General features: G+C 37.9%; 1 protein-coding gene across 1 annotated transcript in view; it reads right to left on the reverse strand.

Moving 5' to 3' along the window:
- The window catches only part of DNAH5 (dynein axonemal heavy chain 5), a 249,075-nt gene that overhangs the window by 16,784 nt on the left and 218,685 nt on the right, over positions 1 to 13,606 (reverse strand). The window contains exons 69-75 of the mRNA XM_037799237.1: positions 12,427 to 12,548; positions 10,537 to 10,686; positions 6,094 to 6,339; positions 5,238 to 5,457; positions 3,790 to 3,995; positions 2,962 to 3,165; positions 900 to 1,115 (exon numbers count right to left, since the gene is read on the reverse strand). Coding sequence (XP_037655165.1) covers positions 900 to 1,115; positions 2,962 to 3,165; positions 3,790 to 3,995; positions 5,238 to 5,457; positions 6,094 to 6,339; positions 10,537 to 10,686; positions 12,427 to 12,548 — 1,364 coding nt within the window. The remainder of the gene's footprint in view (positions 1 to 899; positions 1,116 to 2,961; positions 3,166 to 3,789; positions 3,996 to 5,237; positions 5,458 to 6,093; positions 6,340 to 10,536; positions 10,687 to 12,426; positions 12,549 to 13,606) is intronic.

The raw sequence follows: 13,606 nt of genomic DNA on the forward strand, positions 1-13,606 counted from the left end.
AGCAAGTGATCGTAGATTCTCCTAAGGGAAGTTATTCCCTTGATGATAAGTCCTTGAGTTCACTTTGTAGCATTAGCAGCTGAAATGGCCTGCCTCGTGGGAAATAATAGGAAGCTAAAGAAACAAAATGCTGTGCCTTTCCTTCTGAAAACCAGGTGGGAAAGGGGCAATAGACAAATGAACATGGTGCTACGTGCCAAGAGGGCCCAGCGGTCAGTCTAGGTCATCTCTTAAAACTATTTGGAAAGTAAGCCTCTTCCATCTGGTTTTATCAAATTAAAAAAAGGATAAAACATTATCAGGCTATATCTTTCCACAGTATTTGCATTTAAAATGTCTAAAAGTAACTTTCATGATAATCAATTGTGCTTAGAATTTATTCACATATTAAAAAACACTGATTTTCAAAATTAATGAGATTAAAAAATGCATTATTTTCACTCATGATGACAGTGAGTTGCAGCTCAGTCAAGGTGTAAATGCAGATTCTCTAAAGTAAGGAGGCCTGGAATTTGAGATGTGCATTAAAGAATGCAATATATTTTTTAATTTGGAAAAAATCAGGCGTTTTCCTCTATGAATACATTATTTTCCTTAGAACAAATAACAATGTAAAGGACCCAGAAGAAGGTTCTAGGAAAACAATCCTAACCCATCAGTACACACTTGGATGTTAATTATAAATGTTAATATTCTCATCAGGCTTCTTTATTATTTTTATTTTGAAACAATGACATGCATGGATTCAAAAACTTTTTTTCTGGTTTTTCAGGAAGCTAGTTTTTTTTATTGTTTTCTTAAAAAACAAAAACACTCTTTTTCTGCCCTCCTTTATCCTATTCTCCCAACCAAACCCACAGGCCCACAGCTGACACCGTGTCAGGATTTCATCAACTCACTTCGAACGGGCTGTAGTCCGGGGGCAGCTTCTCCAGCATATCATCAGCCAGCCTGGCCACCACGGCCTCCCTGGTCTCGTCCCCTCCACTGGAGCTGTCCTTGGGTTGGATGCCCAGGATGGTGTCTAGCACGTCCTTGGCCAGCTTGCTCTGGTAGGTGATGTCAGCATTGGGGTGCAGGCCAAACACCTCGGGGCTGTCGTAGGCCGGTAAGCCCTGGCCAACAAACACCCAAGATTATCACAGGCTGCTCAAGCAATTATATCATCTGAGCACAGGCTTATTAGGATAAGCATTTACACAAAATATCTCAATTGTGTCTGTCAGGCTACAAATCTCAATAATTCTCCAAAAAAAAAAAGAATCAGAAGTTGTCTTGAAGAAAATAACATTGGAAAGATGCTTATAGACTCATGGCTCTTTAACAGATGTGCCACAAGCAAAATTTAATCAAAGAGATGATCTTTATATAACATGCAAGATGGAAAGGGAGTTGCAGCTTCAAATTTTGTTTTCTGATGATCTAATCTAATTCAAGCCAGTTGTTTAAATAAATATCATGCAATGAATGGTTGTAACATTTGTAAGACACCAAGAAATGACAGTTTCAGTAACTGTGGCTCAAATAAGTTCTCAAGTGGGAATTGTACTCTCCCAAAGAGAAAGACCAAAAAGGAGGAAAAAGAGAGAAATATTAAGACAGCAACAATCAAGGAAAAAAAATTGACATCCAGAGATGGTGAGCAAAGGAGTCAAAATCAGAAGAAACAGGTGAAAAACTCCCTTAGCTATTTAAAGAAAAGAAAATCTGCTTACAATTTGACATATACTCCTACATGTGATTCTTAACCTTAACTTCATTATTGTCTTACTCCTATTTTTCACTCCTTTTTACTCTCTTACTTTATTCTTTTTTACATAATATCTTCTTATGAGCTACCTCAAATTCATTGTGAAATGAGATGTATATAAATAAATATTATGTGCAGGGATACCTTAATTTATACCTTCATAAATGTTTTTCCTATTCAGTGCTAATGATTTAAAATCACAAATAGCACAGCTAAGAAAATAAATTTGTTGATTTGAATTAATAAAAGTATACAGGTGATGATATATGACAAACTTATAACATTTATATATCAAAAAAAACATAGGTATGCTGATAAATTTAGCCCTTTGGAGCTGTGCTTTAGTTTGTTCACTCTGAGATAAATCTTAGGTAGCCAAGGCAAAAGGGATTCCTAAACAACTGTCAATGAATTCAAGGTATAGAGTTAGAAAATTTAGTTACCTTGAAGCACAAACGAGGTATTTTACCCCCTACATTATCCCAAATTTCATGTCAAAATCTTTTTCCTTTCTATGACTGTTTCTCAACCAGGAGTGATTTTGTCCCCAAGAGGACCCTTGGCAGAGTCTGGAAGCATGTTTGGTTGTCTCAACCGGGTAGCTGTGGGAAGTGTTAGAAGTCAGGGATGCTGCTAAACATCCTATAATGCACAATCCAGTTCCCCACAACAAAGAATTTTCTGGCCTCAAATGTCAATAGTGCTGAGGTCGAGAAAGTCTGTCTCAGGAAACTGTTATGCCAAGCAGACCCTTGGACCTACCCAGAGGCTCCAACTAGGCAAGGATTAAGGAACCAAACTTAATTGGTAGTGATTGAAAAAACAGAGACGATTGAATTTGGGAGCTGCTTTTGCCCTAGTAATTGAGGTAGTCCGAGCTTTTCAAGCCGAGAGCTCCAAGTGATTTGTGTGGGTCCCTTAGTTCTAAATACGCCCATTTGTTATTTCCCCAAAGAATATCCCTCATTGAGGCATTAAAAGAGATGGGGGTGGGATTCACCCAAAACACACACTCAGAACAAACATAAACACTTTAAGTATCAGGTGAATACACAAAATATGAAGAAAGGGTCTATGATGGGGGCATTAGTGTCTCTCACCATTAAAATTTATTTGAAAAAAGAAGAACATACAGTGTAAATTAAAAATCAAAAAAGTTAAAATGGCTGCAAATATTTGCCTCCATGCCTAAAATTTTGGAGTTGACAAACCTGGATATATTGAAGATAGTTATCCACTGTGTTGCATTTTGGAATATTATATCCTTGGTAAAAGCTGAAATCTGGTCCACAGATATTTTCACTGAACCAAACCTTAGCAAATGTGTTCAGCAATCTCTTGTCGTAGTCATCAGTGACTCTTCCTCCATACTGAATCTCCCCTATCATGTAGCGGACAGTGGTCCAAGAAACCCCCTGGGAAAATGTGTAGAATAATTGCATAGAACCGATTACCTTCTTGTTAATATTTTCCCTGAAAAGTAACATCCATGTATTCATTGTCATCAATGTCATTCAATCATTCATTCACCCTTGTGTTCATTCATCAGTAATTGGAAGAGAAAGTACAGAATGAAAACCAAACAGGCAGACAGGAAGAGTTACTTAAAGCTCATGTTTCTGATTCAAATGAGACTGTCTCCTATTGCGTTCATGTATTTTCATTCTTCAGTTCCAACAGAAAAAAAAGTTTACCTTTTGAGAAAAATGAGGCACTTCTTTAAAAAGCACACACTTCAAAAGTAATCTACAGCTACATTCCCATTTTCCTTCTTTAGGATCTGAAAAAACAAACTTCCTCACCTCTGTCCTCAATAGACCCACTGAGGTTTTCTTACATGTACTGTCAACTTACCTTTGAGAAATAAAAGATAATCAAAAATTTGCCCACCTTTTACCTTAAATCAAGAAGTGTGACCCAGGTTGCTATGTGACCCAAGCACAGACATCACCACCCTTGGGCCATTCACCCCTAAAGCAGGTGGTATGTAGACGTGAGCCAACAAGCTCAGCGGCGGGAGGCGGTCTGCACCGCGGTACCTTTTTGATATCCATGTCATCTAAGTGGTTCTGGATGAACTGCACAGTGGCATTAAAGTCTGCTTGATTAAACTCATAGGGGATATTCCACCCCAGTGGACCAAACTTGCGCCTCTCCTGGACTGTGGAATGCAGGAACGCCACGGCGTATAGCATGGGCTTCCACTGGGCCACGCTGCTCACGTCCAGCAGGTCTTGGCTCACGCCTGTTGTGGTCAACAGGGTGGAAAAGTGCATCAGTTCTCAAACATCTTTATTTTCTATTATTTTTATAACTATCATTTTGTAAATTCTCAGGATTAAACTTCACCCATTTTGAATTATTTTTCTTACAATCACCTGACAATTGTAATTCAACTTTTGGGCATCCAGAATATATTTCTCTCTGAAAAATCTGCAGAGATATTTTTGGGGGGTTATTAGCAAGGTTTAAGTATCCTAAGGGGATAAAACAAAGGTAGAAGGATAATGGCAGTAGAAATGAAAATAATAATATTAATAACAACAATTTAATTTTAATTAAAATAGTATATATGGAAGCCCACCACTACCCAAACACTTGCCCCAAATATTATTACTATTATTATTATTACCATTTATTTTTACTGCCTTATCCTTCTACCTCTATGCTAGCTCCCACATTACATTGTACATTGGAAGGAAATTAATCCTTGTTAGCAACCTCCCCAAAAATCTCTTTGTAGACATTTCAAAGAGAAATGTAATACAGTAAATACATTATCTTAATTAAAATTTACTCCAATCCACATGGATAGACTTTATTATCCCTATTTCACAGATGAAGTAATTGAAACTCAGGCTGTTTGAGTGACTAGCCCCCAAGAAAACCAAGCATTGGATGCAGACATGACCAGCAGAGGCTTTTTGATTCCACAAATCATCCTCTTCCCATGACCGAGAGTCCCAGACACAAAACTATGAGGCAGAGGAAGCAAATGAAAAGAAAGCAATGGCAGTTCCACTAGTGACTGCACAGACATTTTGGTCTACTTTTATTGCTTTGTTGTTGTTGTTGTTTTAATTTAGCTAACATTATGATACCCAGCCAGGCTATCATTTTAATTCAGCCTTTTCTCTTGGAAGAGGTTACTGTCTGAGATATGGAAAATAAGGACCATACAGATAAAATTATCATTTTTAGAAGTTAACATAAAGAGACAGGGTGTCTAGCCAAAGAACAGCATGGGCTTAAGTAAAGAAATATTTGGAAAATATAAGCTGGGAATCATAGGCTCAGATTCCCTGACATTGTTAGAGTGTTTTCCACATGGAGCATGACTAAAAAGATGTGACCACTTTCTCATCATGTTAAATAATGGTACTATTTGCTGTAACTATAGCCTGGCTAATGCTGTTGTCATAATTTCTTAAGAAAACAACATACACTCCAAAAACTCCTGTAGACATACAAGCATGTCCCAACTCACCGCCATATGTTCTCTTTAGTCCTGCCCGGAGGCCTTGGGGAGGCTCATTGACAAATCTAATGGACATCTGAAGGAGTGTAATGGGAAACTGCTTATGAACCTCCGTGGTCATCCACAGGCGGAAAGTGCTGTGTACAACCTCAGTTTCTGTAATTATGTCCATTAGCTCATCCATGAAATCAAGTCCCAGATGGCAGTTCTGCAGAAGGGCCCATCCTCCCTAAGTCAATAGCAGTCAATGGAAATTAAGTTATTTCCTGTTTCACACAGAGATTAAATAAAAATATCTATAGAAATTAAGTAATTAAAATTTAATAGAGAAGTATACTAACCACTTTAGTCTAGATCAAATCTAAGGATGCAATACTGTTTGAGAGAAGCTATTTTTCTTTCTTTTCCCATGTGTTTGCCTGACAGTATACCAGTATGCCAATTGTAGTAATATTATGTGGTAGCAGTCATGATAATAACCAAAGAGAAACAGAAAAGACACAGCAGCACTTCCATGTAAAGACGGTTGACAGAAAATGTCCATTTAGCTCTGCTTCCTCCCAAAATCCCACTAAGACTACAACAAAGGGATTTCTTCAAGGCTTGAGCTGTTAAAGACCAGGATGGTGAGGGTGAAGATGATATCATAACATTCAAAAACAGACTCAAAAAAGCTCGCTCCTAAAGTGGTATTGGAGAAATCTGAGCTATAGCCTGATATATACCACTTAATTCCAAAACACTCAAGGATTGGTGGCACATCAATCCAAACTCTTCTGAATAACTCATAAATCCCTTTCTGCGTTGCTACTCCATAATCTGTAATGGCGAACATGTTAACACAGAGTCGGACGTTTGCCCTTACGCTTGCCATGGTCTGCTGCAAGACTTTGCGAGCGTGGACCTCCTGGCCCTGGCCCATGGACACATAGCGGGTTTCTATTTTTAATCTCTTCCCCAGGGCAATGATGGAATCCGTGGGGTCAGAGCCCACAGACAGAAGACAGATGAGTGGTGTTCGCGGATCGGACTCCTCCCACGTCTTCTCCAAATCCAGGATAACTCCTTCCGCATAGTTTTCTCCCATGGAGTCCACGATGTACTTGCGGGCCTACCAGAAACAGAACATTGGTTGTGATGGGGTGAGTAGTGTTCCCCCAAAATCCAGGCCCACCTGGAATGTCAGAATATGACCTTATTTGGAAACGGACTCTCTGCAGATGTAATTCAGGTAAGAACTGAGATGAGATCCTACTGGACCAGGCTGGGTTCTAAATCCAATGGCAGTATCCTTGAAGGAGATGGGAAAGGACACCCAGACTCACAGAAGGAAGGAGGCAAAGACGGGAGTTAGGCTGCCACAGCCAAGGAATGCCCGGAATCACCAGAAGCTGGCAGAGACGGGAAACAGAATCTCAACTACACCCTTCAGAGGCAGCCGAGCCCTGCTGACACTTTTCAGACTTTAGCCCTAGACCTGTGGAAGAATAAACAGCCGCAGTTTTAAACCACCCAGTTTGTGACAGACTGTTACAGCAACAGGAAATGGAAACAGGAATAGCAGTAGGAAACAAATACACTAGTCAACAAAAACAGTTCCAACTCTCCATGAATAGATAATACAGCATGGTTTTCCAAAATTCATTTTTGCACATGATCTCAAGGATGTCCACAGTGGCCCTGTCAGGAATAAAGGGCAGAGGCTTGTTCTTTTTTTTTTCCTCTCTCTTTTTTGTTGTTTGTTTTTGTTAATACCCATTGTATAGGAAGGGTGGCTGTGTTACTTTCCAAACACAAAGTCATACAGTTAAAAGACCAGAACCCAAGTTTGCTGAGTCCTCCTCTGTGATCCATTTCAATATACTCGCTGCTTCTTGCTATAAGCAGAAAATGAAAACATTAGGAAACTCTATTATTTGGGTCACTTTAAAGGGGAATATACATATGCATTTCAATAATCAAGTAAGAAGCACAATGCATAAAATTTAATGAATACTTACCAAATAGATACTTATTGAATGACTACTCACTGAAATAAATCTTGTGGATACTTAGTGAATGAATTTTTATAAGATATAGCCCATAAATATCTTATAAACAAAATTTACATTTTAATGACAACATTTAACCAAATGCATTTTCTCTTCTTAGAATCCATATCACTTTCTACTACTACATCTTCCTTAGCATTCAGAAAACACAACCATCTCTGTCTAACCAGCTCAGCTCCTTTACCTACATATATTAAGTCAAACTTGTTCCATAGCAAGCTTTTATATCAGAATTATTGATCTTCCATTTAGAAAATGAGTAAATCTCACTTCAGAACTTGTAATCATTTTTTTTTTCATGACTGAGTCCTTTAAATCTTCTCTCTCCTAACTTTCTTCTACTTTAATTCTATCATTCATTCATTCATCTAATTTTCTTTCCTAACTCAGTTTTTTCTACTTATCCCTGCTACCATCCCTTTGTATTTTTGCCTCACCCCCTTAACTGTTAATTTCATTTTGATTAAAAGCCATGCTCACAACGTTACAAATTTTGTCAATGATATGATCAACCATATGAAAATACTTCTAATAAAAACATGGTCCTTTTTCAATCATGGTAAAAATAATTATTTATTTTTCAACAAATACTATTAATTGTGAATCTGACTCTTGGCCTATATATTCTCCACTTATAAATATTTGCATTTCCTCCAAGAAAATGTGCTCCCCATTCTAATGTCCTCTCCCACCCCAAGTGGCTAAAACCCAAGTTTCTCTCCCTCATGGAGTTCCATAGGGTGATCACTCTCATGTAACGAGCAAAGCCCAGCTGTGTGTGCAGAGTGACTTCTGGCCCTTTCCAGGGCCAGGCAGGTGAGCATCCTCCCTCCCAGCCCTGGAGAAACACAAAACAACTTCAGGCAGTGCTTCCCTTGAATCTGAGACATTGACATGAGCCTGGACCAAAGGAGAGGGCAGGTTAAACCATGGTCACTGGCTTAAAAGCACCCAGAGTTTGATTTCAGCCAATGAGAGGCTATTTTGCTTATAATGTAAGTTATGACTAAAGACACTTCCTAACGATAAAATTCCTTTTTCTAAAAGAGAATGCATTCTCAAACAGGGTCACAGCCATTGGATCCAATAACGAAGTCTATGGGTTGTGATGGGTCTGTGGTACAAATACGTATTACACGGGATGCTTAGCAATTCCAGATAAGGCCCCAATGCCATAGGCATAAATTTGAACACAACATGTGTGTGCTAGAAAGAAGTGCATTTCTTCATTTTCTTAAATTCAACCACAATCCAACACACTGCACTATCCCAACAGGACAAATAATCTCAAGCATTACTGGGAATCCCCATTGCAGACCATCTCCCTCATGTAACAAGTGTGAATCTTGGACCAAAACCACCTCCTGTGTCCCAGGCAGTGTTCTCGGTTTGGGGAACACAGAAGTGAACAAATACCTTGCCTTTCGGGAGCTTGCCACTTGGATTAAACTTGAACCAAGCAAGAATTAGAACTTCAGAGAAGTAAGACAATACTTTTCCAGAGGTCTAGGAAAGGGCCAGACCACAAGGGGTCTTCATTGTTAAGGATCTGTATGTTATCTTAAGGGCCATGGGAAGCAAAGAGGGACTTTAAAAGCCAAGGAATGGCACAATCATCTTTTCATTTCTTCCTGAGGGTAGAGGAAAGACTAGAGTTGGCAAGAGGGGGATGAAAGGGGACCAGTTGGGAGGTCATAGCTGTGGTCAGCCCGGGGATGACAGAGGCCTGGATGAAGATGACAAAGTCACAAAGGAGCCTGGTCAACTTACATTTCAGCACTGAACCAAATGAAGTTTTCTATGAAAAAAGAAAGAAAAAGCTACCTGAACCTTCCCTTCTACCCTGCCCTTAAATAAAGCAACTCTTTGACAATTCATTTGGGCAGGATAAAAGTAATGAAGTTCAGAAGAAAAACTGAAGGAAGGGTAATCCCAGTGCCCTAAGTTGCAAAACTCATTTTTCTTTTCTCAATAAATCATTAAATCTGGTTGTTTTCATGGTTCCACAATACCTAAGTGGAGCTGGAGGTGGTTGCTTCATATGTTTTTAACACTCCCTCTGGAGAGTGAAGGCAAGAACGTCCTACATTCTGTTATAAACCTCAGCCTATTATTGCTCCATGCTTTATATGGAGAAGCCCTGAAGGAATCAACCTGTGCTGAATGTTAGAGCTTATTTTTTATATGTGAAGGCAAGACATAGTCTTTTCAGAAGGTAAATTTCCATGATGCTATGCTAGCAGATTAAAAGACTTGAAAAGATGGTATAGTAATTTGAATTATGTACCCCAGAAAATCATGTTCTTAGTCTGAATCCATTCCTGTCAGCGTGAACCCATTGTGAATTAAACCTCTTGAAGATGTTGTTTTTTAGTTAAGATGTGGCCAAAATGAATGAAGTTGGGCCTTAATCATATGCCTGGAGGCTTTAGAAAGAGCCATGGTGAGCAAAAGAAGCTGGAAGTCACCAGAACCCACAAGAGAAAGGAGAAGACGTAGCCTTGTGTATTGCCATGTGACAGAAAAGTCAAAGACCAAAGATGACTGGCAGTCACCCCACAAGGCCAAGTCTTCAGGAAGAAAATATCACCTTGCTGATATCTCAGTTTTGGACTTCTCCTAGCCTCAAAACCATGACCAGTAAATTCCCATTGTATGATACCATTGTACAGTATTTGTTTTAGTAACCAGGAAATAGATGGGTCTTCTGGAGGCAAAAATCAAATTAAAACTCTAAGTAATATCCAGACAGTGTTAGGCCAATCTACTTTATTTCATCTAGGGTTGTGGCACTTCCTCAGTAAATGACTACGGGTTTGGGAATTGAAGGCCTTCCTCTAATATACTTCTTCCTAATCCCTTTATATTCTGCCTGATTGAAGGGACATTGCTTCACTACTATCAAGTTGGGAGCAGCCATATCATTTTTGAGTTAATAAAAATGCTTCAGAATGATAAAACAGTACTTTTGTATGATACTTATATATCAACCTTAGAAACATAGTTTTCTCAAGTCATTCTTGTTGCACCACTTGGACCAAAGAAGGTGAACAAATCACTCAGCCCAAATATAAACCTCCATACAATTATTTGTCACTTATTTTTACATTTTTTCATATTTATATTGTTGGAAAATTACATAGATGCCTACAAGAAAATTCTCATTAAAAGTAACATTTAAAATATTTCTTAAAATTAAAAAAGCAATTCTTCTTAAGAATATTTGCCCAGATGTGTATTTAAATATGTGCATTTACCTGGGCAATGGTTCTATCAGGGCACCAGGATCTAATAAGGAGAAGACGTCCAAAGCAGTCAAGAGATTTATCATAGGCATTTGGAAGAGGTTCCTCCTCAGGGTTTTCCTTATCAAACCAAATTTTCCACATTTTCTCATTTCTTGAAATCTGAAAATGTCAGAGGATAAGAAATGTTCCACACACCACACAAGAATCTTTCACTAACAATTTATAGATATTTTTCATCAAACTTTCTGACCATTCCAGATCTGTGAACTCAATCCCTTGACTGTTCTTTTTATTTCACATGCTAGAGAAGAAAAGTTTGTTGGTCTAAAACCAAATGTGATTTGCTCCAAAGTCTGTCTGTATTTACAACAGCCTACAGCTAGCTTTTGAAATAGAAAGAGCTCTGGGTTGTTTAATTTCTTCTGTGCCCTAATGGTAAGAAATGTGTATAGAATAAAGAAATCAAAGGAAACTCATTTTCATAATTTTAAGGAAATCAGATTTGCTTCACTCAATCCTAACAGGAAAAGGGACCATTTACTTATGTGATCTCATTTTACAGTTGCACTCCTGACACAAAAGAAGACATTTAGTACATGTTTATAACTGAATGAAAAGATTTCTGGTCAATTCTTTATTAATCTTAAGTAATTTGAAATATACCACTCAATATCATCATTAAATGAATGATCAGACATTCTACCTTTAGGGAACTGATAAAGAGGAAAAGAACAGGGCTCATTATCCTCTGGAGCTTAAAAAACAAGCATTACATTGGCTAGTATCTAAAAAGCATTGAACGAAGTCTATAAATAAATAAAATCTTTGTTTTTTGGTATATTTCCTTTGAGTAAAGCCCCAGTTGTATTTCTTGGGGTTTAATCAATGGAAAAACCATGCCAGGCATGTATTTAGAAAGCATCATGTAAAAAAAAAAAATAACCTCTTTCAATCATGAAAGACTATATAATATGGAGGGATTTCAGGCATAAGAGAAAATCTCTAGAAGATACCAAAAACAATAACAGATAATGGTCCCCTGCAAAGAACAAAGCTAGCTTCAGAGAAAGGTCAGTGAGGGTCACCTCCAGAGGGAAAAAGCTGGAGGGCATTTTTAGACCCTAAAGAATGACTGTCACCCAAATACACGACAGTAATAACAAGCCTCATCACCAGATGTATTTATAAGCCAAAACACCAAAATATAGCAGAACCCAAGCACCTTAGTAAATTTCCTGGTCCAAATAGCCTTCAACTGGTAGCTGAATAAAGTCCCTTGCTATGTCCATCTGATTTCTCTCCGGTCACCTGCTTCTCAAGAGCCTGCTTCCTGGCTTGTCCCAATTCAACTTTCTATAATCCGACCACAAACACAATTAATCAGGATCTAGCTGATTATGGACAGGTGCTAATTTCTAAAGATAAGAGGACAAGTGTTTGCATTAGATTCAAACCTGGATGCCTAACTAAGAGAGTATAATGGGAGGAGCAGGAGATAATGAAAAAGAGGGGAGAGGAACAAGGAGCAAAAAATAAACTTAGTATGTAGAGGCAAGCTGTTCATATCCATTCCATTTAGTCTTTAGAAAGAGGGTAAAATCTCTTAAATCCATCTAATTATATAATCTATCAGAATCTAACTCAATCTTCCATAAGTAGATACTGACACATGGCCCCAGACAGCACTAGTTAAACTTCTTCCTATAACAACCATCTGCAGTGACTAGACTTGCTTTATGAGAACGTAGATGAGCTTAGAGAAAGGGAAAGTACCTGTAATATCATTTTAAGAGCAACAATATTAGGAAATCGCTCTCCTCCACAAATATTGTAGCTAGTGATAATTCAGAAAGCTGCTCACTGTGACATTTTCATAAGTTTATTCAAAGCACCAGTCACCTGATCAAGGACATCTGAAAACTGTCTAAGTTTGCTGAGTTCCACCAAATTTAGCCAGGTCATGTCCAGGATCCATTTCGATGGTTTAGGAGGGCAGGCTTTAAGGTCCAATGAGGCACCACCTTTAAAAAGTAGCAGATAAAGTTATCAGATTTTTCTTTCTTGACTATAAAACAATATATTTACTGAAAATTTTGATTAAAATATTTTCATTTCAATTATTTTACAACTGCAGATTTTATTAATCTCAGAAAGATAAATCATAGAGCCAAACAGGTTTTAAAATTTAATAAAGGAATGGATGATTTCAGAAAAACTACATTTAAGACTCATTTAAATGCCTCTAGAACCAGGATTGTGTTCTAGCTCTACCTCACCAAGGTCTGGGACAAGTCATCTCCTCTCCCTCAGCCTGTTTACAAATATGTAAAATGGGAACAATGAAGCCTATCAGGCTGGGTTGCCATGATGATGACAGATAATGTGTGTAAAGTACACAAAACAGGGTCTAGGACATAGCAGATGTCACTAAATGAGAAACTATCATCAAGATTAAGAAATGCCCAGTGTAGGCACAAGCTGATTTTAAGTAGAGAATTTCTTTACAAGTGTTAGTGGCACCACATGTGTTTGAAGGATTCTAGTCTACATATCAGGATATTATTTACATTCATTTTTAGCACAGCCCAAAGGCTCCTTGCTGTATCACTGATGTTTGGTCAATCACAACACAAGAACGTTTTCATTTGGTGTTGACTCCTGTCTTTTCGCTGGTGATTTCCCTATGCTCAAGTAACTCATATAACTTGCACAGAATCATAAAATAAATGGCACCTTAAAAATGTTACTGCTGCCCACCTCAGAAAAAACAAATTTGTGAACAATCTTATTCTAATTTTAAGTCAAAGAAAGAGGTAGCCAGTCTCCTATAAGATAAAATATACTGTTTAATAAATAAAATTATTTGAAGTATTTCAGGGAAAAATATCCTTTAGCATTATTTTTAAGAGGACACAACCAATCCATTGGACCATCTTTAAAATCTTTTTGAGCAGAGCAGGTCATAAACCAAATAATAATACTCAAGATATTTATTACACAAATCTCTACTTCATAAAGGTTCCAGACACACCACCAAATTATCTTTTGTCAAATCCATCTTAGTATATTTCCAACAAAA

Source organism: Choloepus didactylus, chromosome 11 (genome assembly GCF_015220235.1).
Source record: "Choloepus didactylus isolate mChoDid1 chromosome 11, mChoDid1.pri, whole genome shotgun sequence".
Lineage (NCBI taxonomy): Eukaryota > Metazoa > Chordata > Mammalia > Pilosa > Megalonychidae > Choloepus > Choloepus didactylus.